General features: G+C 42.3%; 1 protein-coding gene across 2 annotated transcripts in view; it reads right to left on the bottom strand.

The window, feature by feature from the left end:
* TMEM178A (transmembrane protein 178A) overlaps positions 1-27,373 on the bottom strand; it is a 47,298-nt gene that overhangs the window by 11,705 nt on the left and 8,220 nt on the right. For both annotated transcript variants that reach the window (XM_027622212.2, XM_027622213.2), the window contains exon 2: positions 118-231. In XM_027622212.2, the coding sequence (XP_027478013.1) occupies positions 118-231 (114 nt within the window). The remainder of the gene's footprint in view (positions 1-117; positions 232-27,373) is intronic.

Raw genomic sequence — 27,373 nt, 5'->3', positions numbered from 1 at the left:
CAGGCCCACAAAAGCTCAGCACAACATCTCTTGGTTCAAACCTGAGAGGGCTGGTGGGAATACTCTTTGTTCAGAAAGACACCATTTCCTCTCTGACCCCTTCCCAGAAATACTCACGAAGCAGGTGCCATTCATCTTGCTGAATTGTCTTGGTTAAATTGAAAGGAATGTTTCGTAAGCGGATTGGCTGAGAAAAGTGGTACTTGATAGCCGTGCATCTCTGTGCAATACCTTGAAGGAAATAAGAAATGCGATTTACTAGTCTGGGCATTTGTAATACAATTCTGGAGACCTACGGCAGAGTAATGTATCCTAAACTGGGTTGAATGGGGGAAGGGATAGGAATCTCTTAACCAACTGAGCCACCCAGGTGTCCCGGGATAGGAATCTCTTGATGACCCTCAGTAATACAGACAAATCAGAGCAGGAAACACCTAAAACATGACATAATTTTTTAAATCATGTTTCACTTTTGAATGTGTTAAAATTGATAAGGATCTAAACTCTCCTAATTGTTCTTCAACACTAAGTTTGTATTAACTAAACACAAAACTCCACAAGGAGAAATGGCCTTAAAGTATAGAGATGGTTGGGGGAAATCGATTTAAAATTTTAAGTTAACCCAGACAAATTACATGTGTCTGAACTCAATCCAATCTCAAGCTCTCAGACAGGTTGCATCAAAAAGTTCATCAGGAAGTATATTATTTGGAAACCGGAAGACATCATTCCATTAGGACAACCTTCTGGTTGGTGGTTTAGGTGGTGATTCAGTTACCAGACAAACCTCAAGAGCCTATTTAACCCCAGAGCAGCTGATGTATTTCCTTAATACGAATTTTGCTGACCTAAATTCTGGGCCCCAAGAGAAAGAATAATATTATAGGTGGAGAGGGGGAAAAATAAAAATAAAAGTAGAGAGGAGAAAGAAAAAAATTCTCTCTACCTTTTCTGGTTGCATGCCCAGGCCTATGTGCAATATTTTGAAATGGACAGGTGTACCCATTGCTTTATCTGGTACCTTCTCCCACCCTCCCTCCCAACCCATGCTTTTATTGCATAAATAAATATGGGCTTATTTTCCCCCTGAAATCTCCTGAGTCCCATGATTCAGCCTGAATCCTATGCATGGCAGTGGTTATGTGGTCTAAGGCATAGGAGTTAGGTGTTTATAAGACAGAAAATGCCTGTGCTTACAAAGAACAAACAATCTGTTCTGTGAGAATAATAGCAGATAACATGCTGCAAATGTATTAATAGCTTGCATTTGTATTTTTCAAAACTGTCATTCCACTTGATATTCATCTTCAGGCTGACCTGAGGCTCCATGTAAGCAGGGAGTGAAGGCTAAGGCAGAGTTTTAAAGACATGTCCAACAAACACACAGAGCCCATTAGCAAAGACTGGGACTTATAAGTTCCAGGCAGCTAAGGACATTTCTGTCCATTAGCTTCACACAAAGCTAGTCAAGCAGAGACTTCAGGGGCCACATATGACAAAGAATACAGACTTTATAGAATTAGTTAAAGAAAGACACTAAAAAACCAATGGCAGCAACACAAAACAATAACAAACCCTGGGGAGGAGGAAGAATCTAATTTCCAGAGTTGCTACATAATATTATTTTAAATACTCAGTTTTTGATAGAAAAGTACAAAACATACAAAGAAACAAGAACATATGGCCCATGCGTGAGGAAAAAAGCCAGCCAGTAGAAATTATCACTGAGGAAACCCAGATGTTGGACTTATCTTGACAAAGACAATAAATCAGCTGCTTAAAATATGTTCAGAGAACTAAAGGAAATCATATCCAAAGAACTACAGGTAAGCATGAGAATGATGTCTCATCAAAGAGAGAATATTAGTAAAGTGATAGAAAGTATACAAAGAAAAAAAAACAAATAGAAACTCTGAACCTGAAAAGAATAATAGCTGAAATGAAAAATCCACTAGAGGGGCAGAAGAAATAATCAGCAAACTTGAAGATAGGTCAGTTGAGATGATCCAGTCTGAAGAAAATGAGGAAAAAAGAGTGAGGAAAATAAACAGAGCTACAGAGATCTTCGACACCACCAAACCAACGTAAGTATAATGAGAATCCCAGAAAGGAGAAAAGAAAAAAAGGGGCAAAAAGAATATTTGATGAAATAAATATAAAATATTTGATGTAAACATACATTCTTACATCTAAGTTTGATGAACTACAAATAAGATAAACTCACAGCAAGCCACACCCAAATACATCATAATCAAACTCCTGAAAGCCAAAGAGAGAACTGTGAAGGAAGCAAGAAAAAAAGCAACTTATCACATACAGGGGTTCCTCGAAAGCGTAGAAGATGATTTCTCATGAGAAACTATGGAAGTAGAAGGGAGTGAGAGGATTTATTCAAAGCACTGAAAGAAAGATAATCAATCAGGAATTCTATATGCAGCAAAGTCATCCTTCAGAAATGAAGGAAAAATTGAGGTATAATAAATGTATTGTTTGTGTTTTTTGTAACTTTTTTTTCTCCTATCTGATTTAAAAGACACAAAGCATTAACCAGTAATTATAAATCTGTGTTGAGGGGCGCCTGGGTGGCTCAGTCGGTTAAGCATCTGCCTTTGGCTCAGGTCATGATCCCGGGGTCCTGGGATGGAGCCCCGCATTGGGCTCCCTGCTCAGCCGAGAGCCTGCTTCTCCCTCTCCCACTCCCCCCGCTTGTTCCCTCTCTTGCTGTCTCTCTCTCTCTCTCTGTCAATTAAATAAATAAATAAAATCTTTAAAAAAAAAAACTATGTTGAGGAACCATACAATGTAATTTGTATGATAACAACTGTGCAAAGGACAGGAGAGGGAATGGAGCTATAAACCAGCAAAGCTTTTATATACAAATGAAATTCAGTTGGTATTAACCCAAACTAGATTGTTATAAATTAAGATGTTAATTGTAATTCACAGGGTAACCATTAAGAAAATAACAGAAAATATAAATAGAAAATAAAACAAAAGGGAATTTATTTTTTTAATATATTTTTTAAGATTTTATTTATTTATTTGACAGAGAGCTAGAGAGAGCCAGACAGCACCAGCAGAGTGAATGGCAGAGGGAGAGGGAGAAGCAGGCTCCCCACTAAGCAGGGAGCCTGATGTGGGGCTCGATCCCAGGCTCCTGGGATCATGACCTGAGCCAAAGGCACAAACTTAACCAACTGAGCCACCAGGCACCCCAACAAAAGGGAATTTAAAAGATTACTAGAAAACATTTATTTAACACAAAAGAAAATAGTAATGGAAGAATAGAGGAACATACAGATAACAAATAGCAAAATGGCAGATGTAAGTCCTCCCTTACGAGTAATTACATTAAATCTAAACAGATCAAACATTCCAATCAAAAGACAGAGATTGGCATTATAAATAAAACAACATGATCCAAGTATATAATGTCCATAAAAGACACACTTTAGATTTAAAGACACAAATAGGTTGAAAATAAAAGTATAGAAAAAGATACACCATGCAATCACCAAAAGAGAGATAGGAACGGCTATCCTAACACCAGACAAAATAAACTTCAAGACAAAAATTTTTACTAGAGACAAAGGCATTTTAGAATGATAAAAGGGTCAATCCACTAGGAATTTATGAAACTGTAAACAGATGCACCTACCCACCAACAGAGCCCCCAAAATACGGGAAGCAAAAACTGAAGGGAGAAATAGATAATTCAACAATAATAGTTGGAGACTTCAATATCCCACCTTCAATCTGGTAGAACAACTAGACAGAAGACCAATATGGAAACAGAAGACTTGAACAACACTCTAAAACAAATAGACAAAATAGACATCTATAGAACACTCCAGCCAACCAGAGCAAAATACACATTCTTTTTGAGTGCACATAGAACATTCTCCAGGATAGACCACAAATCTCAATAAATTTAAAATTATTAAAGTCATATAGAGTATGTTCTCTGACCATCCTACAATGAACAGAAGAAAGTTTGAGAATTCACAAATTTGTGGAAATTAAGTAGCACATTCCTAAACAGCCAATGGGTCCAAAAATAAATCACAAGAGAAATTTCAAAGCACCTTAATGAAAACAAAAAACAAAATCACAACATACCAAAATTTATGGGATGACACTAACCTGCTTAGAGGAAAATTTATGGCTGCAAATGCCTACGTTAAAAAACAAGATGTCAAATCATTAACTGTCTACCTTAAGAAACTAAAGAAAGAAAAGCAAACTAAACCCTAAGCAGAAGAAAAGAGATTATATAATTACAGTAGAAATAAATGAAATGGAGAATAGCAAAATAAGCAAAACCAAAAATTGGCACTAAGATTAATAAAATCGACAAATCTTGGGTGCCCGGGTGGTTCAGATGGTTAAGCATCTACCTTCAGCTCAAGTCATGATTTCCGGGTCCTGGGATCGAGCCCCACATTGGGCTCCCAGCTCAGCAGAGAGTCTGCTTCTCCCTCTCCCCTCTGCCTCTCCCCCCAGCTCATGCTCTCTCTCTCTCTCTCAAATGAATAAAACCTTTAAAAAATAATAAACATAAAATTGACAAATCTTTAGTTAGACTAACCATGATAAAGAAAGGGAAGACTCAAGTTACTAAAATCAGGCATAAAACAGAGGACATTACCAATAATCTTATGGGGAAAAAAAGTTTAAGAGAATACTATGAAAAAATTATATGCCAACAAATTAGATTATACAGATGAAATGGAAAATTTGTAGAATGCCACAAACCACCATAACTGGCTCAAGAAAAATTAGAAAATCTGAATAGATCTATAATAGGTAGAGATTGAGTTAGTAAATAACTTATTAAAAATCTTGAATGTGGGGGCACCTGGCTGGCTTAGCCAGTAAAGCATGCCACTCTTGATCTAGGGGTTGTGAGTTTGAGGCCCACATTGGGCATAGAGATTATTTAAAAATAAAATCTTTCAAAAAGAAATCTTCCAAAGAAGAAAAGTCCAGGACCATATGTCTTCACTGGTAAATTTTACCAAATATTTAAAGAATTAACAATCATTCATAAAATCTTAAAAAATAGAATTCCCAAATCATGGTAGGAGGCCTGTATTACCCCAATACAAAAACCAAAATATCACAAGTAAAGAATAATTCAAAATATTCCTTATGAATAGGTACGTAAAAATCCTCAACAGACACTAGCAAAGTGAATTCAGCAACACAGAGAAAGGATTGTACATCATGACCAAGTGGGATTGATGTCATGAATGCCAGATTGCTTCAACGTACAAAAATCAATTCGTATAATAGACCTCACCAATAGAATAAAGCACAGAAACCACAAGCTCATCTCATAGATGCAGAAAAAACTTTTGACAAAATCTATCTGATATTCACCCACAACCCTACGAACCAGATTAAGAAAAATAAAGTATGATTCACTCCATTAAGTAGGTAGAAAACTCAGAAGTTCAGAGACGTTAAGCAACTAGCATAAGGCCACAGTGCAAAGTAGTAACCAAGCTTTAACACGTGAGCTGTTACCCAAATTTTGTATACTACTCAGTCAGGAAAATTAGAAATCCTCATCTTTTAGAAATGCATCTTAATTCTGTGGGCGGTTAGAACTGTAGTTATTAAGCAAACTATCAATGTGAAGTGAAAAACACATTTTTTCAGTTTAGTAACAACATACACTCTTCTGGAAACAAAGCTGATACGTAATCGAGGCTTCTGTCTATACATTATCCACACCTTTCAATAACGTTATTTGGAGACTGGCTTGGCTCTATGGCTGACTCAGTAACTTCATCCTACCTACATCTCACAGAAGCTGCTTATGGCTGGAAATGGGGTGTGGACCGGGGAGAAATTGATCTCTGAGAGTCCGAGGGGCTGGCCCCAGAACAAGTTCTGTGCTAGGGAAATGTATGGTTCCTTTTACATCGTTGCAGACATTCTCAGGGCTCCTCTCCTCTGCCCCTTGCTGGGAACAGGCATGATCCCAGGAGGAAGACAGCAGAAAAGGAGGTAGGCAGCCGGCCAACTCTCTCTTGCTTCCCCAGGGGGCATCCGGCATGTGCCAGGAGTGAGGTAAGCCGCACACACAGAGCCAAATTACCTTTCCTTCCCCACTAGGCTCCCAGGCTAAATTTAAACTGCCAAGAGCTCTGAAATGAGAAGAGAAAGGAGTGTGGAGAGTGGCAAGGTCTGAACTGGATGGTAACAAGCAGTCCTGCACAATCCCACAGATTGGGAGCCCGGTGGCGAGCCCAGAGCATCTCAGCTGAGTTGGCAAGAAAACAGTCTACAGCTCCTGCGCTTCACTCCCTTGGAAGATGATTAGAGGCTCCAGGCAGAATTAGAAGAGAAAGCGGGAGTGAAGGACAGATCAGCAGCAATGTCAAAGGCCTGCGCCGTTAGCCGTGTGAGTTCCTTGTTCTTAAGGACTCGTTCCGCTGCCATAGCAAAAAGTCGGACAGATTCGAAGGAGCAAGTATTTTATTAAGGTCTGGCTTCCTACAGCATACACTTTAAAGTGACAAAATGAAATTTGACAAAAATCACACAGGAAAAGACCTGCAGTTGCTTGACAGCTCGCCAAAGACAAATGAGGTCCTTTTGATGAAACGACAAGTGTACCCATATACAGGGATGATGGTAAAGACAGAGAAGTTCCATGCGGTGTTCTGTTCAAGAGTGATACTGTGAAAATCCACAAGGAGGCATTAGATTCAAATTTTTTCAAAGCCGTGCATGCAAACTTTGAAATCAACTGGCTTTCTGGGTAGAGAGAGCAATATATCTGGCTCCCTGAAAAGGAACACAAAAAAGCATGAGCTCATAGCACCAGATGGCATCACACAATGGGGGGAAGAAACATGCAGAGGGTTGAAAAGAACAAGTTGTGATCTATATTTAGTGATTAATTAGCTTCTTAAAGGGCCAAGTAGAACCATGTTAATGATGATATAAACCACAGAAGAAGACACATAAATATGCCGCACGGAGGTTAGGAATGGGGCTTATGGTCTGGTGAACTTCTATTGTTTCTGGTGCTTAGAGAGATGAATCGAATTCTATGCTAAGTTACAGAAACCCATACTTAGGTTAAATGAGGGAGAAACGTGAGAAACAGAAGATGCTCTAAAAAGTCATTGTGTACCAGTCAATGACAAGGCAATATGTGTGGTGGCTAACGGCCTTGCAGTCAGTCAGACTTGGATTTGAATCCCGGCTGTGTGACTTTTGGCAAATCACTTAACCTCTCTGAGCCTCTGTTCCCTCATCTGTAAAAGAGGGGAAAGAATGGCAGATACTTTATTCTGTTATTGTGAGGAAGGAAAGAGGTCATTCAAGGACTTAGCATGGGATGAAGCCAGTCCAAGCACTCAAGAAATGTCAGCATCTGGTTATGAAATATCTCTTGGCATCTGCTCACATTCACCATACAGAACTATTGCCACACGCTAGGAATCTGCACCCTAAATGTGCATCGCAGATTAACCCGAGGGTACAGAGAGAGAAACAGACACGTGCAACCCCTGCCTGAACAGGTGTATAACCAAGGGTTCTCGTGTGCCCTCTCCGCTCAAGCTCAGGGCAAGACTCCCATCACTTCACTCCTGAACAGGTGACCAACTGGCTTCCTTGCCACTGTTCTCTCCACCCTCCAACCCACCCTCGGGCCACTGTTGGAGAAATCTGCTGTGTGAAGATCTGGAGCCTCGGTTGCCCATCTGTAATGGAGAATATGAAAACCTTTAAGATGTTTGTTATATCCACCTATCATTTACAGTATCGTGCACTTCATATGTTCCTTTACATTGATCACTCGAAGTGGGACACAGTTTTACTTCCCATAAAGTAATTATGTATTTATTGTAGAATTATGTATTTATTTAAAAATAAAGTAGCCGGCACCTAGTAAATGCCCCATAACTGTTTATTAGATCGCTTCAATGCTGTGCCAATGTACCAACTTCCACACTGGAGCAAACAGAAGATGAGAAAATCTCTCGTGGTCCCTGAGAGCAATAAAGCCTGAGGTTTCCATCATCTGGCTCTGTCTTGCCTCAATCCAAGAACGTACCGTTGGCTTCCCTGTAATCAAACCCAGGTTCTAGACCCCTGTCATTTATCCCTGCCCCCAGCTCACTTGCGCTCCGTGCAACTGGTGCCCAGGGTTATTCCCACCCCTCCCAGACATATGCCTTGGCAGGGTTATGCCCATTTCTTTCTATAGCTATATGGCCATCACCTTGGAACAACCCCAAATCTCCTAAGCACCGCCCACCCCACCCCCACCCCCCAGGCTCAATGCCTTCATTCAAAATGCCTTCCAGAAGGAACACTGCAACCCATGAAGCTCACTCCGTTCTCTGGCTTTGTTGTGACGTCAGAGGCTGAGCCTCCCAATCTGGCTCTTGATTACTTAGTCTTTGTCATTTCCTAATAGATCAGAAACTCTGCCTCCCTCTGAGTGTCCCAGGTTCCTTCAGAGCCGAGGCTGTGACTTCTTTCTGGGTCCCTGATATTTCAGAGCTCCGTCAGCCACAGTTGCTGACAACAACAGTCTAATTGTTGCTTCAGGTTCTCCAGCAGATGAAAGGGTCAGTGAACAGTCTGCATTGTTTCCTAAAACATTTCAAAGCAACTTGGAATTCCAAAACTGGCCCATGGACAGAAAAACAAAGGACTCTTTCCCACCCGCTCTGCCCGCACGCATGCCGGTCTGAAAGGAAAGATCCCTCCTGGAGCCACAGGGCAGGGTGGCTGCCATATTATTGCCAGAGAGATTTAATTTCAAAGGGAATCAGGGGCCAACCAGACAAAAGAAAATGTTTTCCTCGTTACCTCCTTTAAGGGGTATGAACAGCCCTCACTTAGATAAATAAACCAGATACAGTGAGTTCAGGGGCTGTTGTGTGACTAATGCTGACTTTTAAGCCCCAAATAGCCAAAACCAGTCCTGAAGTCAAGCCCCAAGTGCAAACCCATCATCAGATCTCCAGAATTGAGAGGAGAGAGGTACAAAATTAGTGATGGGAGAGTGGCACTGTCCAGTAGAAATTTAGAGAATTTGCAAGTCATATAGAGAATTTTAAATTTTCTAATAGCCATGCTACAAAAACAAATGGGTAAGATTAATTGTATTATATTTTAATTTAACATACAATCAATATTTTGGAAATTATTAGTGAGGTTTTTTTAAGTTTATTTATTTTTTAGTAATCTCTACACCCAACGTGGGGCTTGAACCCACCACCCCAAGATCAAGAGTCCCATACTCTTCCGGCTGAGCCAGCCAGGCACCTCAATTAGTGAGATATTATACATACGTTTTTCACACTAAATCTTTGAAATCTGGTGTTTTCCACTTACAGCACAGCTCCTTCCATGTAAGTCTCATCCCAAACATTCAATAGTCTCACGTGGCTGATGGCCACTATACCGGAGCAGATGAAGGTGAATAAGATTCAAAGTAAAAGCAACTGAGAGCAAGTGTTTGATCTAGGAAGTGCCTGAAAGGTGTGAACGTTGTTCTGTGTTTAGACTCTCTCCACAATATACTATCTTGTTCTGCTATCTTTGTCTCTTATTAGTAATGGAGAATCAGCTTCTCACTTGTGTGAAATTGTATCAGTGTTCACGCCATATTCTCTTTGAAGCAAGACGGGCTGGATTTGCCTTCCGGCTTCACCACTCACTAGCTGCGTGTTCTTAGCAAGCTTCTTAACCTCTCCGGGCATCAGTTTCCTCAGCTGTAATATATGGACAGGGGTAGTCCATTTATCTCAGAGGAGAATTAAATGAGACACATCCTACTATTGGTGTTAGCTTCCATCATCATCGTCATTATTATAATAATTATTATTACTGCTGCTACTGCTACTTCATTTACCTGAACAAACCCTGACAACTGGACTCCTCCTTAAAGGCAAGACTCTGGTGAGTTCCGTGAACGGTAAACACATGATCTCTAGGGGCCAAAGAGGGAGGGTCCAATGACAAGCCTGACAGATTCAGCCTACTGCAGAGACAGTAAACATCATCACGGGAAGTTGAAAAGAGGAGGGGGCAGTAGGGCAAACCAGAAAACAGTGCTCCCACAAGCACGATCCTGTACACGGGTGGAAACTGTCATGGGGTTAAGGCAGTGCATGACCACCGGTTTGGCTGAATTCATTTTTTTAAATTTCCTTTAATGGAGTTATGATGTTATATCTACAGTAAAAAGTAATACAATTTTGAAAAATAAAAACCAGGGATTCTCAGCTTCTCAGAGCTATCATGGCATGCAGCTGGTGATTAGCTGGTAGGACAGGGATTCACGATTGGAGATTAAAGAGAGGTTGTGATTTTATGGGGCTTATGGGGGATTTCAGCCCAGCTCAGTGCACTCGGCTTCTCCCTCCCTGCTCTTTCTCTCCTCCTTCCCTTTACCTTCTCTCTGGCAGGAGGCAGGTTCTAGTCCTTCTTCTTCGCTCAGGGTTGCCAATGTGGGCAAGGGGGATACGATCATGCCACTGGCAAGAAGGCAGACACAGGCAAGAACCGACACCCTATCCCATATCTTGCTCCCCGGGCGCTGACTCATGTGAAACCAAACAGCCATTGGCTCAGTGGATGCTCCAACTTAGTACCCTGGGGTATTTTCCTTCCCCTGGGGGATACCGTGTTACAGGGACGGGCCGACAGTTGCTGCTGGTTACTCTTGGCTCTGGTTCTGACATGCTGACCTCAGAGAGATCAATACAGTCCGAACAAAACCTGTCTTAATTGTACACGAGTCTAAAGCTGTTGTTAATACACACCTGACGTTCAAATCTCCTGGATTCTGGGAGGCATCCAGTCAGTGTAGGAAGCAAACCTAAGCTTTATTTCCTCTCCAGTATGACTTTTTCAATTAGTATGGACATCAATAAATATGATTTTTTTCATTGGAAGTTAAACCTGTATATTCCCAAAGACTGGGAGAAACTTGGGAATATACAGGTTGGGTTTTGGGGTTTTTTTTTACACTTAATATGTGTGTCTTATAAGAAGCAGCATCCAAGAGTGTAAAGGAGAATATTGGCTTTGGAACCAGCTGTGTGACTTAGAGCAATAAATTCAACCACTCTGAGCCTCCATTTCCTCATTTGTAAAGTAGAGGTAATACAATCTCACAGACTTGTTATGAGGACCGAATGAGATCATATATATCAAGTGTCCTAACAGTGCCTAGTCCCTAGGGACACAGTCCATCCACTCCCTCTTCCTGCTCTCTTTCTACGAAGGACCAGTAAAGTGTGAGTCCTGACCTGCGGGACTGCAGCCGGTGTAACTTCATCCTCACATCTAGCATTTGGGAAAAAAATCAGGGGCCAAGTATCAATCATTACCTTTTGCCACCTAAGTCAATCACATCATCCTTTAATCTTTCTTTCACTCATTCATTTATTCATTTGTTCAACAAACATTTATTGAGCGAGTACCTTTTAGACAGAGGACCTACTTTCTGAATCTAGAATATTTCCACAAAATATGGTTTCCACAAAGAATTGTTCCACAAAAATGAAAAACTAACAACTTGCAACTAAACCATGAGTCTGAAACAGGGAGGGTGAAGGGAGGGATGGACAGAGAAGGAGAAAGAGAGGTCCCCCACCTGCCACATGGGGACCCATGAACTCTGATGGCTTGAGCGGTTTCCCAAAAACTCAGAAAAGAGCAACTTGCTGGAGAAAGATGGGCCATTCTGGAGTGGGCTGGCAGTGTTCCAGGGCAAATTATCCTTAAAAACAGTACACTCGTGGCCCCTTCCAGGTGGCTTGATAGACTCTTTCTAATTGAGCTACACTTTCAGAAGTTTGTTTCCTTTATGAAAATGAACCCCAGATCAAGCTGAATTGACTAATTACTAGTGTAGATGGAGATTAGGAAAGCAATGTTTGGTAGAGCTAATTTATGGCGGTAGAGACAAGGGTAATAGCTCTGCTCAAACTGTGAAAAAATTTAAACATATTTGCTACCATGAACAATGTTCTTGTGTCCCCTTCACCAGATGGGCTGCTGGATTTATGATGAGACGTGTCACAGATACATATCAAGATAAATGGAAACTGGGAGCCCTTTAGAGCCAGCCTTCAGGATCTATAGAGAGTGCCTGTTCTATTGCTGGCTCGATAATTGATAGAGTTGTCGTCCTGGACTTTGGTAGGCTATTGGAATCAATTTCAAAAAACAATATGAATTGATTTGAAACAATATTTTCAACTTTTTCTAAGTAATGATCATGCCTAAGCAATGATCAAGCAAAACTGACAAGTCCGATTTCATTTCCTTTCCCTCCTCCAGCCCCCTCATATTTAGGTGGCCTGGCAGACACCATAGACAAGAAGTGAAGGGGGATAAAATCTCCAAATTGAATGAATTATCAAGGATTCACGGCAAGGAGAGCAGAGGATGGCACTCACCACCTTCCAGCGGCAAGAACCCTATGGTATAGGAAAAAGCCAAATCCCAAAGCCGTTTGCGGCAGTGGGAGGAAGACGGCAGTCCAGGCAGGACCCTCTGTCTTCGGCAGCCTTTGCCACTATTCCCTGTGTGCGCTGGCTCCTCCAGCAGCTCCACAGGCATCCCTAAGTCAGGGCATAAATCTGTAGCCAGACAAGCACACTTGTGAGACCACCGAAATTGCTTTAGCGTGGTTATAGGAAAATGATCATCATGCTTTTATTTATTATGTAGCGTGTTATGCTGCGTTCAGAGCCTCGTCACACATCCTTGTAAGTTACATAAGGAAGACATTCTGTTCCTTTTACAAATAAGAAGAACAAGGCACAGACTCCTTACGTGGCCTGCCCATGGCCACATAACTAAATGGTTGTGATAATAATTTACTGAAGCCTTGTTATAAGCCTTGTTACATGCCTCTGGGCTCAGAGCTCTACTCACATTTCCCCCAGGAGACAGGTTCCATCATTACCTCTTTTTTACAGAGGAGGAAACTGAGGCTCAGTGAGCTTAGGTCATCTGTCTGCAGTCCCATGGTTAACAAGTGACAGAGCTGGTATTGAATTAGCATCTCCCTCCAAAGCCAATCTTAGATATCTTAACAGACTTTGTCAGGTGAGAATCACTACGACTACACCTGATCATGCCTAATCAGTCCTCTTAAAGGGACAAGCACAGAGCAGGCAGGCATGGGTTGACGTGTGGCATTGCGTTTATCACAATATTCTTTGTATATTTCCATCCCCTTGGCTCTCACACTGCACTCTACCCACAAGGAAACAGAAAGAAAGACTTGAGGAAACCACTGTCCAAACCTCTGCATGCGAAGATTTCTTTCCCTGCTTGCTGAGCACGTGGTCAGGTGCCTAAAACCCCAGACTAGGGCTGAGGAAAAACAGGAGGAGGGGCACAGGAGAGGCTGAGGAGAGAGATGAAGGTGGGGAAGGATGGGGGCGGGGGGTGGGGTGGTGGTGGCAGGAGGAGGACCACAAGGGGTAGAGAGCAGAGATCGTATCTCTCTGTAACCCAAGAGCCCTAGACACTACATGAGCCCCAGATTGACAGGGTGGCGCTCAATACCTAAAGCGAGGATCCGATCGGAAGGGAAAACCTTCCCCTTGACCAGGTGGAACTGCCGTCCATTTGGGAATCTCTGCGTGGGGAGGGCCCGCCGCACACTCCAAAGTGAAGTTCCCATTCTTCCTCCTACCAGAACCCACCCACCTACCCACACAGTTCCAACAGTCAAAACAACCATCAGGTGCTTGAGCCCGAAATATAAGCGTGCTTCCGGTCCAGCTCCAAGGACAGCGTGCAGCCGAGCTGCACTTCTCTTCTGACCCCCTGTGCTGATCCCATGCAGCCCTAAGAAGCCTCGGCGGGGACACGGGGGACATGAAGGGGACAAGATAACTCGCAGCTGCACCTCACCACTGTCCCCGTTGGACCTCATCACAACGCGCCCGCCACGTTCCAGCCCACATCTCATCAGAACATGCCCACACTATGTTTCCAGCCCTCATTTTACATCAAGCAGCATGAGTGACAGAGACAGCCAGACAGGAAAATTTAAAAAGGGCCAATAAGCAGTTTTGCTAAGCATCACTTCAATCCTCTATTTGAGAATACGGTGTTTACAACCGGGGAGCAGGCAGGGTCTATCAGAAATCACAAAAATTAAAAATTAATGCTCAGCACCCCTCCCCATTTCACCTGGTGGGGCCAGCCACCCTGCCCCCTTGGGCAGCGAAGCGGGGCGCCCTGCAGGCCCTGAGCCTCTTCTCTGCTCCCCACCCCGCCCCCAGGCCCTGTGCTCAGTGAGGCCTTTCCCTCCCGCTACCAGCTCAGCCCAGAGCCTCGGCCCATTAGCATTCCTGACACTCCCCACAACCCAAGGGGAAAACTTCCAGCTGCCTTGTACTTAAGCATCACCCTCGGCACCAGAAGCCTGCGCCTGTGCATAATTGACAAGGAATATGTTGATAAGGAATGGGACTGTTCCAAGTTTCTGAAGGATAACTAGGTAATTAAAAGGAAAACCTAATTTAAGAAAATCCTGGAGAAATTTTTTTTTTTTTTAACTCTCTGGCAACATCCTTTCTGGATTATTCTCCTTTGCCAGAAGACTTCTGTTTTGCCTTTGTTGGGTTTTCAAAGCCCGGGGCTAGATAGCCTATGTTCAGGATAGGGACCCCACAGTTCTTGGCCTCCTCAGGGCAGTGACTTTAAAAACCTTCGTACTAGAAGTAGAAGGGCCGCCTGTTTCCTTCAAGGGCTCCTGAGTACCTGTTTTCCCAGGCTTGGCACCTGGTGATTTCCTCCCCGGGACCGGGCACAGCGCCCTCTGAGGGCCCTGGCATCCCGGCCAGCAGCCGCTCCCACTTGTGTGGGGCAGTGCGAACGGACTGGGACGACACCATTCATTGCCAGGGGCTCAAACGCGCGGAGAGGAAATCGGCCTCTGCGGTGCTCCCTGCTTCCGGCGGCACGTCTTTGCGGCCCGACTGGTTTAATACTGCACGATGCGCCAGCGAGCTGCCAAAACGCAACCTGAGACACACAAAGAAACACGTGGGGCTCCACACAGCACACCAGGAGCTCCATCACTTCTTAGACCGGCCCTGTCCTTCATGCGACTTTGCCTCCCCCTCCTAGAGGTCAGCTTAACGTTAACTTATGGCCCTACCCCCTGCTATCTTTATGAAATCCTCGGAGTCGTAGTTAATCTGTAAAATGGGGCTGATAATATTGATTTCATAATGTCTTCCAAGGACGATAAAAGAGCGGGCACTTTTATACAGGGCCACCTTCAGTCACAGGTCCTGCACTGCCCGACAAGATCGCCTCTAACCGAACCAGTCTTCTCCAGCCCGATCTGTTGAAGAGTTTGTTTAACCTCAAGTGTTGGACACTGTGATCTTCCTCCTGTCCAATCCCACCTCTGTGAATGAAGACGAACAGAGGCCCTACCCTCAGAAAGCTTAGAGTCTACTGCAGGACACTGGCATTACTGAAATAAGAGCACAGGTAGATGCAAAATGCAAGCCTGACATAAAGGAGAACCCAGTGTTCTGGGACCATCGAACAGGATGCCTGAGCCATTGCCTGAGCCATGAGGAGAAGGTAGAGGCAGTCCAGGGAGGCTGAGGTCTCAAGGAGGGGCAGGAGTATCCTTGTGGGGCAGAAGGAAGGGCATGGACAGGGCTTTGAAGAGGAAGCTCTGTGGTACTGGGGTGCAGGGTGGGGGGTGGGGAGCTGTCACTAGAGAGGAAAGTGGGGCTAGACCATGGAAAGCCCGGAGGTGGGTTGAGACTTGCTCCTTATCATAAGCCTCAAAAGAAGTCTACCACAGATTAGAAATGATCAAAATTGATGACATGACCAGAATTGATTTTTTTGGTTTGTTTTTGAAACAAACAGGCATGAAACACGTCACTCTTGCCTTAGCGTGGGGAACGGATTGGGGGGGGGAGGGCCACATCATTTCTGTGATGCAAATACAAGCAAGCTGCTACAGAACCATCCCGAGAAACACATTCGTGGTGAGGGGGAGTCTGAGAGGCCCTCCTAGGGTGAATTTTAAAACTGGGTCCAAGTCAGCCCGGTCAAGGGTGGTGACATTGGGGGAGGAATGAGCATTCCAGACGGAAGAAGAGCAAAAAGCAAAAGTGCAGAGGTAAGGAGCGTTTCCAGGGGCTGATTGGACAGGAGGTTCGGTGTTACGGAGCGTAAAGTGTGAGACGGTGAGTGGGGAGGATAAGGAGCTTCCCCCACAGCCAGGCCTCATCTGAGAAGTTATCAGGAGCCACAGAAGGGTTTAAGCAGGCCCGCGATCTGATCAAGTTTTATTTCAGATGCATGATCCTGTCAGTTGGGCCAAAAAAAGGGATATGAGGACATATGAGAGTCGGAAAGAATAAATTAACTAGGAGGCCAGGCATCCACACGTTAAAATACTATGGAGATATTAAAAATGATGAAAATTGCAAAATGCTTGTGGCTTAATGCTGGATACAAAGCAGTATATATTGTGTTATCTCAAATATGTCTTTGTGTGTATATTTGCATAAATACTGGATGGAAAGAAATCAAACTTTCACAGGCTTACATGACTAAGTTGCAGGGTTATAAATGATTTTTGTTTTCCTCTTTTCAGATTTCTGCATTGTCTACAATGAGCATATGTTTATGGAAGTTCATAATGAGAAAAATGTAAAGATTTAAACAACATAAAGTCAGCATGGATGGTCCTATCAAACTGGTAGCAACAATTTACATTTTGCTAGTGCCTGATACCCAGTGACCCTAAATCTTCAGCCACAAGATAATATCATTCTCTCTGTGCTCACAGAGAGGAAAATGAAAAACAGGGAGGCAAAAATGATTCATTTGACGTGACACCAAGGGCTAGAGGTAGAGCAGATAGAAGCTAGGTAGATGGGTATACTCTCTTGAGCTGGTCCAATTCTTTTTGCTGAGAAATTATTTGAACAGAGCAGATCATGCACAATCCAATAATTAAGATAGCCAAAATAATTAGAAACAGTCCAACAGACTGCATGATTATCAGCCCAAATCAGTAAAGAAGACGTCAGTCTGAAGCCTTGGATAAATAAGGCCCCAGGCTATACTGTTCCAGGGATTGTCATTCCAGAATCCCGTGCTCCAGTATGACAGTATTTTTCTGGAAGTGAGGAGGGGCCAGCGTTAGTCGGGAAGAAAGCAGAAGGTGCTCCCACACCGTGCCCATCGTCACCCACGCTAGTTGTAAAAGAGGAAAAAGCTAACACAGGGGGTACACAATCGTGGGCCAAAAGGGATGGCCCAGGCAGTCCCATTTGTTTAAGACTGGTCATCTCAGGGCTTTTACTCCACACCTCCCTATCACACTCAGGAGTTAACATACACAAGATCCTGGATGAAGCCACCCATACAGATTTTAGACCTTCCTGCTTCCCTCCTGCCCAGGATGAGCTCCCGTCCTCCACCTGGGCAAGGGAGCTGTGGTCCCTTGTGGTGGATAACACCAAATCTGACTGCTTTTCTGACTGCACCCACAGATCACAGCAAAGAGAGCCCTAAGAGAGACTGACCTATGTGATGCTTATTAATTAATTAGTTAATTAATTTACATCAGAAAAGCTTTAAGAAACCCAGTGGTATTTTGTAATATGGCTCCTGTTGCCTAAAGCAACATTCTTGGCTTTGTTGGATGGGTGAGGTGAGATTATGGGGAGGGAGGGTGGGGGATATAGGAGCCTTCCCAAAATTGCCAAACTTGCAAGATTAAACAAGTGCAAATTAGCCAGTGTCCAAATTTATACCGAAATGGAAGATACTGTAATTTGCAAGCTAATAAAGTGGCATTTCCGTGTAAATGCGCAGCAAATGAATCACCAATTTACATTTTCTTAATCTACTACAAGTGGTCTTGAGGATCAATAGGGTGACAATTAACCAGAAGGTCGGCATCCATGGGTCCTAATTCAGCCTTGCCGCCACCAATCCCCTGTATCTGCTTTATCTAAAGGAGAAAGTAATGGGCTGTCACGGTGGAGAAGGGCGGGCAAGACAAGGCTGTGAACAGGATGACTGTGTGGGATGCCCTACCCATGAGACCCAGCCATGCCTGTCCGTCACCCAGACACGGTCACCGATCTGCCCATCTGCCCTCTCGGTGACCTCTTCCTATTTCTGAGCCCTCTTGGCATTCTTGCTCTCTCACCATTCTCGATTTCTCTGTAGGAAGAATGGTCACAAACTTGACATCGTTCCATAAATAGTATCTTCGTACTGTACTTACACAAGGCTTGCTTCTTGCCACACAGAAGAGGCCCCCCCCCAAAAGTCTCCCACAGTGACAATCACGTCCTGCAGAGTACCTCCTGAAACCTCACCTAAAGACTATTTGCTCTAACCTCAGACCTAATTCCTATGTGTTTCATCTACAGCCCCCTGTTCCTAGCCCATTAGAAGCAGCAGAGTGGAATATATAAAAGGACAGCTAGAAGCAGACCACAGAAGCAGAAGGAAGTGATATTTAGAAAGGCAGCTAAGCGTAAAAAAAAAAAAAAAAAATCAGAGCAACACAATTTTTTTAAAGAATAGTAGACTGTGTTATTTAGTTTTGAGGCACAGAGTTCTACACACCTCTACATTCCCTAAGGGTACCTAAGTATTACATCATCATTCATAAGGATGACCTGACTCATGATGCAAAGTTAAATTTGGTGCTCTCTGTTTCAGAAGGCAGGGATGTGCATCATGCATTGAATAAATACACCCCTCCATTGAGATGCACAGAAAGGTAGGTTTTAGCTATATGGAAAACTCACCCTGACTTCCTGATGCTCTAAATAAATCATAAAATGTAATAATTTGGAAAACTCTTAGAAATCATGAAGTCTGACCCTTCACTTTGAAAACGACCAGCAGAGATCTAGAGAGGTTTACATGACTTGTCAAGGTCCGACATGCAGCAGGAAGAGCCAGGGCTAGGCCAGGAGCTCCTGGTGCCCAGGTAGGTCTCTGCATCTTCCCCCCACCTCGCAGGCTGCACCCCCCACCCCTCACCTCATCCCCCCCCCCCACCATCACTGCATGAACACATCCCCCTCTGTATACAAATGATAATTACCAGCAGTTCCAATGTCATTCCCCTGGACCACCTAGCTTATTACTCAGGGAACATGTGTCCTTTTTCTCCTTGTGAAAAGCTGCTTTGAGTGATGTGGAAGGAATGTGCTATGTACCTTTAAGGTGCTTTTTTAATACTCCATGAGTATCACACTCCTCGTCATATGGCTACTACAGAAAAATTTCACTTACTTGTTCATAATCTCCCAGGGATTGTGTAAGACTCTTGTATAACTGTTTGTAAAAGGAAGCAAAAACAAAAATCCCAAAAGAGTGAGGAAACTTTCTAAGCAATATATTCCCAAACTAGGAGAGCAAAATTAAGACCGCTATGTGATGATGGCTCTCCTCTCCTTCTCTGTGGCCTTGCTTCTCTCCCATCTTCCCCACCACCACTCAGTGTAGGTTAGTTAACCTTCCTTGAACAGGTTTATTTTCCTCCTCTTAGATTATCTTCTAAGTAAGTCTTCCAATTAACCCAATGCTTATGACAGGGGCAAGGTGAGGTGTACTACCTCAATACCCTAGACTACATACAGTCTGTCTTCTGGAAGTCATGCTCTGGCTCCCTCAGTAAGAACCAGCCTGATCCTGGTGGAAACGTTGCAGATGATTGGCCTGCCTACTTAGTCTCTGGCTTGTGTGGAAAGATTTAAGTAAAAACAACTGATCCTATCAAGGATCGGAAGTTGGGTGCCAGATCAGCCATTATAATCACTGCAATGGATGACCAAAGAGGTTATCTAGGTATATCCTTTCCTCTGCAAAGGAGGAAACTTGGGGTCAACGAAAGTCATATCACGTTCAAATTTTCTGAATAAGGCTTTCGGTAAAATTAACTACTATGCCTGTTACAATATGTGGCAAGCCACTGAAAATATCATTTGAGGGGGAGAAAAAGAAATTGAAATGAATAATCAGAATTCATAATATGAATTAAATTAAAGTGATCAAATATAACTTCTAGGTATTTAACACAGTGGATTATTAAATTCAGAAAGCATATCTTTAAAACTTTTGAACAAAATGAAGCATCACACATAATTGTAGACTTCTCATTGACTTCACATGGATTATGAGTCTTAAATACTCTTCGAAGCAAAGAAGGAATAAAGCTAGAATTTTTCCTGTAGTAACAAAAAAGTATATGATTTTTTCCTTTCATCAAAATCTTTTCAAAACTTCCTCAGACATTTAAAAATGAGCGAGTAAGACAAAATTTAAATTATACTATGCAATGTTCTCAAGGGTACTCCTTTTTGTTCTCTATTGTAAACTCTGACTCAAGTCCCTAAAACCAGATCTACCTTATTATTACCAATTCCCTATGAAATCATCTAAGAAGAAAAAAAATTATACAGTTGAATTCTTCCAACCAAATGGCTAACATTGCTCCCACAGAAGAGAATTCCTAGAACAATATAGACAGTCCTGCTTTCTCCTTTGAAATCCTCAGGAAACGAAAAAGAAAATTAAGCACTAAGAAAGCCTGTCACATTCAAAAAGCAAAGAAAAGACATATGGGTGAACAATTTGAAAACAAGAAAAGGCTCTCAAATTTGGATTGTCCTAATGCTTGCTTACCTGCTTCTAGAAAGAACTGATCTTTTCCTCTCCTTAACACTTTGCAGAGTTAATTAAGCTGCTGTTTTCTGGGCATCCTATAATTATAGCCGGTTAACGCTGAAAGAGACCCAACAGGTTACGCTGATCCAATCTCTGTATTTACAAATAAGAAAATGAGGCTCTGGAGAGGTCAGGTGACTTGCCCAAGGTCACAGAATAAGTTAATAACAGAGAGAGAAGATGCCCCAAGTCTGCTGACTCCCACCCGTCTCCTCAGAAAACTGCAAAATAAACTTGCTGGGAGGGAGATCACTTCAGAACACCAGCAAAGCCACTGGTCTCTTGGAGAGCCACCTCTGCCAGAGAGCCCTGTGAGCACTCTTGTATCCCACGCGATTCTCCAGCGGACCGAGAGCCTCCCGAGGAATGAGCCCACTGCAGCAGAGCAGCTCCGGAAAGAGCCTGATGAAGGGCAGCAACCAAGAGTCTTTCTGCAGTACATTCCAGCTCTTCTGCCGTTTGGCCAAAGGAAGTAAATAACTGGACTTGCAACAGTTTTATTGAAAAAAAAGAGTATTTAATATACCAAAACTGTACAAAGAAATACTTGGAAAGAACTTTGCAAAACACTCTATGTGTGCTGAGTTCCTGGTATTTCTAAAGCCCCCTACTAGGTCCTGTGAGAGAATGGAGACACCAGAACAGATCCTTGAAGGAAGGGACTTCCTGTGGAGATAAGCAGGAAGACAAGAAAACTGCAATAATAATACAATTCTTTAGTTTGGAATTAAGAACATTTTATGAGGAAAATCCCACATAAAGAAACACCCTGTTAATTTTACACTGATTCTTTGAACACTTCAAAAATAAAAGCATAGCATAAATGCTTTTTTTTTTAACATCTACTACTCTCACTACTTTTTAAAAAATGCCAAGGATTTTGTCTTTTTTGAATTAATTATTAGAGTCCTATGCTTTGAAAACTGAGAATAATTCTCCCTTCTCCTTCTCCTTGAATTGAACAAAAAATGATGGAGTGGGCGAGAAGAAAATGAACCAGATAGGATGACCGTGATATGAGTCAAACCAATGCAATTTTTTCAGCAGCCATTCTATGGGAAGATCGCCATGTGCCAGATACTAATCAGGTGGCACCTGTCCCGGGCCTTAAGGTAGAGAGAAAAATGGACAAGGAAACAAGCCACAGTACAATGTAGGAAGTACTGTCATAGAGGATATATCAAGCATACTAGGGTCTCGGCTAATAAAGCAATTAACTTTGCAGAATGAGGGGCTGAGGCTAGGGTCAAGGAAATAACTAGGGCACAAAGCTTTCAAGGAAGAGAGCCCAGATGGACAAGAGGGCATGGTATTTCCAGCAGAGGAAACAGGATATGCAATGACACAGACGATGAAGGGCATATGTACTGAGGGAATAGCAAACGGGTTGGTGTAGCCTCATCCTAGATTTCACAGAGGAGTGGCCAGGTATATCACCAGAAAGGTAGTTGGAGCTACACGGTGAAGATAATTTTATGACTTTTTATGATCTACTGAGAAGTTTAGACTTACAGCTGTGAACAGTGGGAAACCATCCGAGATTTTTTTTTTTTTACCCTTTTAACCATTTTTAAGTGAACAATTCCATTTCATTTAGTACATGGTATAGCCATTTCCCCTTTTTTTCAGAATATTTTTATCAACCCAAAAGAAAACCCATTAAGCAGTCACTACCCCTTCCTCCCTCCTTGTTTTCTCTATGGGTTGGTTTATTCTGGATATTTCTATAAATGGAATCATGCAATACATTGCTTTTTGTGTCTGGCTTCTTCCACTTAGCATAATGGTTTCATGATTCATCTATATTGTGGCATGAATCAGCAAATCGTTCCTTTTTTATGGCTGAATAATATTTCATTATATAATATACCATATTTTGTTTATCTGTTCATCAATGGGTGGACATTTGGGTTGTGTCCACATTTTGGCTCATGTGGATAGTGCTGCTGTGAACATTTGCGTAGAAGATTTTGTTTGAGTCCCCGTTTCAATTCTTCTGGGTATATTCCTAGGAGTGGAATTGCTGGATCATTTGGTAATTCTCCGTTTAACTTATTGAGGAAGCCCTCAGACAGAGACTTTTAATAAAAGGAAAGACATGATAAGATTGTATTTTATTGGTTTTTTTTGGGGGGGGTTGTTTTTATTTTAGTTTATTATGTTATGTCACCATACAGTACATCATTAGTTTTTCAGGTAGTGTTCCAAAGATTGTATTTTAGAAAGATAAATGGACTAATAGATATTTAAAGAAACAAGATCCCCATAGATGGTCCTCCAAAGAGTCACCAAATAGCTGCTCATTTGTTCCTTCCTGCTTTCTTTTCTTTCCTGCCTGCTCTCTTGCTTTTTTTTTTTTTTTTTTGAACCTACAAATTGGCATGCAATCTGGTGGTCCAAATATATGTCCACCCACATACCTTGTGGCTCTACACCATCTTCTGAGGCTTCTGTGCTAAAATCCTGCTAGCTCAGCCCATCTGTAATGGTTCAGATTGTTTTCTCGCTTTGAAATTCCTGCTCTAAAGAGGTATCTTTAATAAATAGGACTCTCAGTTTCAAATGAGACACCCAAGAGGAGCATAGTAATTCCACCAGAAAATGTGAGGTGCACTGGAGTGGGTTGGCTTGAACATGCCTGATGAGATGACTGGGGTTCATCCTAACACAGTCTCCTTCCACCCCCTCCTCCAAACCCAAGATCACACACAGCCAAACAACTGCTTCCTCATGTGGCCTTCTGGGTTTACAATTTTGAAAGCAAACAGTTCTTCACAGAAATTTCTTGGCTTATCCAAGCCCTAAAAAGACACTAGTAACATGTCAAATTAGAATTGGTTAGTTTCTCAGGTTTTGAACATGGGCCTCTACCAACACATCAGGACATAGACAACAGCAGGGGGATTTGCTAATTCCCCTATCACTATAACAATTATATTGTTATATATTATTATATATATTATAGTGCATCACTATGATGCAATTATAGTGATAGATGCACTTGGTAGTTGTAATAATGGTCACTCGGTTATCCGTCCAGGGATGAGAATGAAACATGTGATTGTCACTGTTGTTTTCCTATTGGAAATGAAAATGAGTCATATTGTGGGGTGAACAGATTTTTATAAACCAACCTGGCTCGGGGTGGGGTCAGGCCTAGTCAGAATAATGATCTCCACATAGCTCTTCTCTGGTGTGCATGGAACTTCTGTGTGTGTTGCGGGTGAGGGGAACAAATGTTGTACAACCAGGAAGCACTGAAACACTGACCTCACCAAACCGGCGTGTATCAGATTTATAGCAACTGCACTATCAGATCTTAGGATACATCCAAATCCACTAAAATGCACAATTTTGGACATTTTGCATTCCATTTTTAAAAGTGTAATTGTCAATAGGCCTCCTTAGAAACAACCACAAAGTCTTTGGATCACTAGAGATTAAAGAATCACAACGGGCTCCTCACAAAGGCACCAGGCTTTCAAGGCACTTCCATGTGCCCAAGAAAGGTAGCAGAATATGCTACCCTAAAATATGCTACTTTTGCATAAGGATTACTGTGAGCTGAAGGCAATTGAGAAGAAGTAGATATAAGAAAAATTCTCTGCTCTCCTCCTTCCCCTTTCTACCAGGAAGGATAGAAGCTAATCACCAGAGAAAATTCTAGACCCTTATCAGTGCAGAGACAGTACCAGAGGAATCTACATTAAAAAAAAATAAAAATTGCTGAAACTAGTTCTTATCTATCCTTAGTTTCCCTCATATATTTGCCTTCCCACAATTTGTCAGTCCTAGAAACTCAAAGTCCTTTTCCTTTGTATGGTCTCTTCTAAAAAATGTATTATTCTTTTGTTATGTTACTATATAAGCCCAAGTTCTAACCACCACTTTGAGTTACTTATCTCTGAGTGCTCCCATGTATATGCACCATGCACATGTTAAACTTCTGTTTGTTTTTTGTTGTTAATCTGTCTTCTGTCAGTCTGATTTATAAGGTCCCAACCAGAGAAGCTAGGAGTGGAGAGGGGAAAAAGATGTTTTTCTTCCCCTATGCCCATCAGGGCAGAATGTGGAGAGACAATACAGCATATTTGGAAAAGCTAGCAGAAAATCCAGGTTCTCCTCTCAGTCCTGATCTACCTGCAGCATGACCACAGGCAGGACAGGACTGCCATTTGGAGTTCCCTGCTGTGGCAGGCACTATGATTGTATATACAACAGCCGCATTTCCTCAGCTGACAGAGACCAAATCTTGTTCACCTGTCAGGCAGCCAAATGCTTCCCTGGGGAAATTGGGCACTTCTCCAGGGCCAGGGGAAAACCTTATTGGTCTAAGGGAATTATGCTAATCTCATTCCACTTGCCAAGGATTGGTTTAGGAATGGCCATGTGACATTGGTCTCATCAATGAGACCAGTGAGAAGTCTGCTCGGAGACCTTTGAGAAATTACACTTATTATAAAAAAGGTTCACAAAACAGGGCATGGCCTCCCTTCCTTCCCAGCCTTTGAACTGTCGCTGTGTAAGGAAGTGACTCATGGTACAGCTGTGACCAGGAAGAGACAAGCCTGAAGGCAAAAATACCCATGTTGGGACTACTAAAGCCCAACAGCACTGAATCTTTAATCAGCCCGGGTACAGGCTTCCTCCAGACATCTTGTTATGGGAGATAATACATTTTCTTTGTAGGTTAAGCCATTTTTATTTGGGTTTTCTGTTATTTGGCACTAAGAGATCCTTAACTGATAAACCCACCTATGCAGGTAGATGTTTATCAAGCACTTTATTAATTGCATTTTTAAAAATTAGACCCACAGCTCAAATTATAATGTTTCATACCTAATCAGAAATGCTGCCATACCTGACCTTTTCAGAAATACAAACAACTCTAGAAAACTACATATATAGAATACTTGGCTAGGTGGCGGTGGGGGGGGGGGGGGTAGTGTGCCATTTTAACCTGTAGGTAGAACTAGAAGCGAGCTAAAACAAAAACACTGTCATAGTTTAGAAATAAAAACATGCTCTAAAAAGTACCCATGCCACAAATTTCCAAAATGAAAATCTGGTGCCTGTTTGTAAGAAGTGCTCAATTTCCCCCATGGCATAATCAAAATATTACTGTAGAATCATCTGTATGTATGGTTTAGAGACTAGGGAATGACTCTGTTTAATGCCTCTCAGGGGCTCTCAGACATATTTATTTCAGTAACTATGTCACATTTGGAGGGCATACAAAACTGTGACCTTCTATATGCTTTCTCCTGTCATTTTAAAAAATTTTTCCCAAATCAGGTGTGTTGGGACCAGTTCAGAAGATGAACAGGTAATGAGTTCTTTATACAGCTCCCAAGTTTCCAAATCAGTGGTGGTGTCTGGGGATGACTTTGGGGGATCAAAGCATCCATGCATACAATATCCATCAGTTCCCCTTACAACCCTCCACCCCTAAAAAATACTCAATGTAGATAAAACCTCCACCTCCACTGCCAGTCAGACTGGTGTCTCTAAGCTTCTTCTATACAAGACTGAAGGGCCTCCCTTATCTAAATGATAGACTCTGTTTTATAAACTAAAACAAATTCAAAATGATGCTGATTACAACATCCCCTCCCTCACAGGCATTCTGATAAGATGCTTTCAGAAAGAAAAGGAGGGAATTCGAGCTGGTCTGCTGGAAATTGATATGCACTGGTAGCACAGGTGAAAATCTTCTATCATGGGCATCACAGCGAAAAAAGAGGGTGAGGATCATTGCTCGAAGTTCCTTTCAATTGTATGGATCTTTGATTCTACATGTGCTCACCCATTTTCCTCCCACCAACCTGAGTTTCCTCCAGAAAGAAAAGGTAACTCTTGAGGTAAAAAAAAAAAAAAGGAAAGAATAACAACATGACTTTGATGCTTCTTCAGTGGACATCTTCCGGCTGGATTTTTACTGCTGAATAGCAAACACTTTCCCTGTGTCTTTTGTTTTGTTTTGTTTCCACACTTGAACAAAAGACACTATTTTGCAGAAACATTCATGTTAGCCGTCACTGTCAGTTTTCCTGCCACTCCTTACTTCAGCTTTTCTCATTATTCGTTGAATACTTGTGAGTTTCAGCTCCCTTCAACCAATATGTCCATTGCCTGAACACCCAGGTCTCTTACAATATGTTCCATGCGAAGAATGAAGTGAACTGGCCCAAAGGATTCTGAGGCATCAGTGGTATAAAAGAAATACTGAGCCCCAGCTGGCCTAGGATCAATTATATTTTTGGTTTATTTCCTAAGGTTGTCTCCTGCGACATCAAACTGTCACAGCGTTGATCGGTATCCTAATTTCTCAATCACATGACAAGTGATTACTTCTGTTGTCTTTCAGGGTAACTTCATTGAGTACCATTTAACAGGACACATGGACTTAAGATTCCATGACAACTGTAAACATCACTGTAAGCAGTTTTCAAAATCATGAGAATTAAGAAATGTCATTTAAAGTCAAATTCACCACCTACCCAGACCTCCTTCCTCTCTGCTCTGGGTATGGTTAGGGAAACACAACCCCACAATCCAGGAAGACATAGCACCCATATTTTTCACTAAGCAGCCTCTTATCTTCAAAAGCTTTTCTTTTCCAACA

Source organism: Zalophus californianus, chromosome 8 (genome assembly GCF_009762305.2).
Source record: "Zalophus californianus isolate mZalCal1 chromosome 8, mZalCal1.pri.v2, whole genome shotgun sequence".
NCBI classification, from domain to species: domain Eukaryota; kingdom Metazoa; phylum Chordata; class Mammalia; order Carnivora; family Otariidae; genus Zalophus; species Zalophus californianus.
The sequence above is the reverse complement of the archived record's forward strand: the minus strand, read 5'-3'. Positions and strand labels throughout refer to the sequence as shown.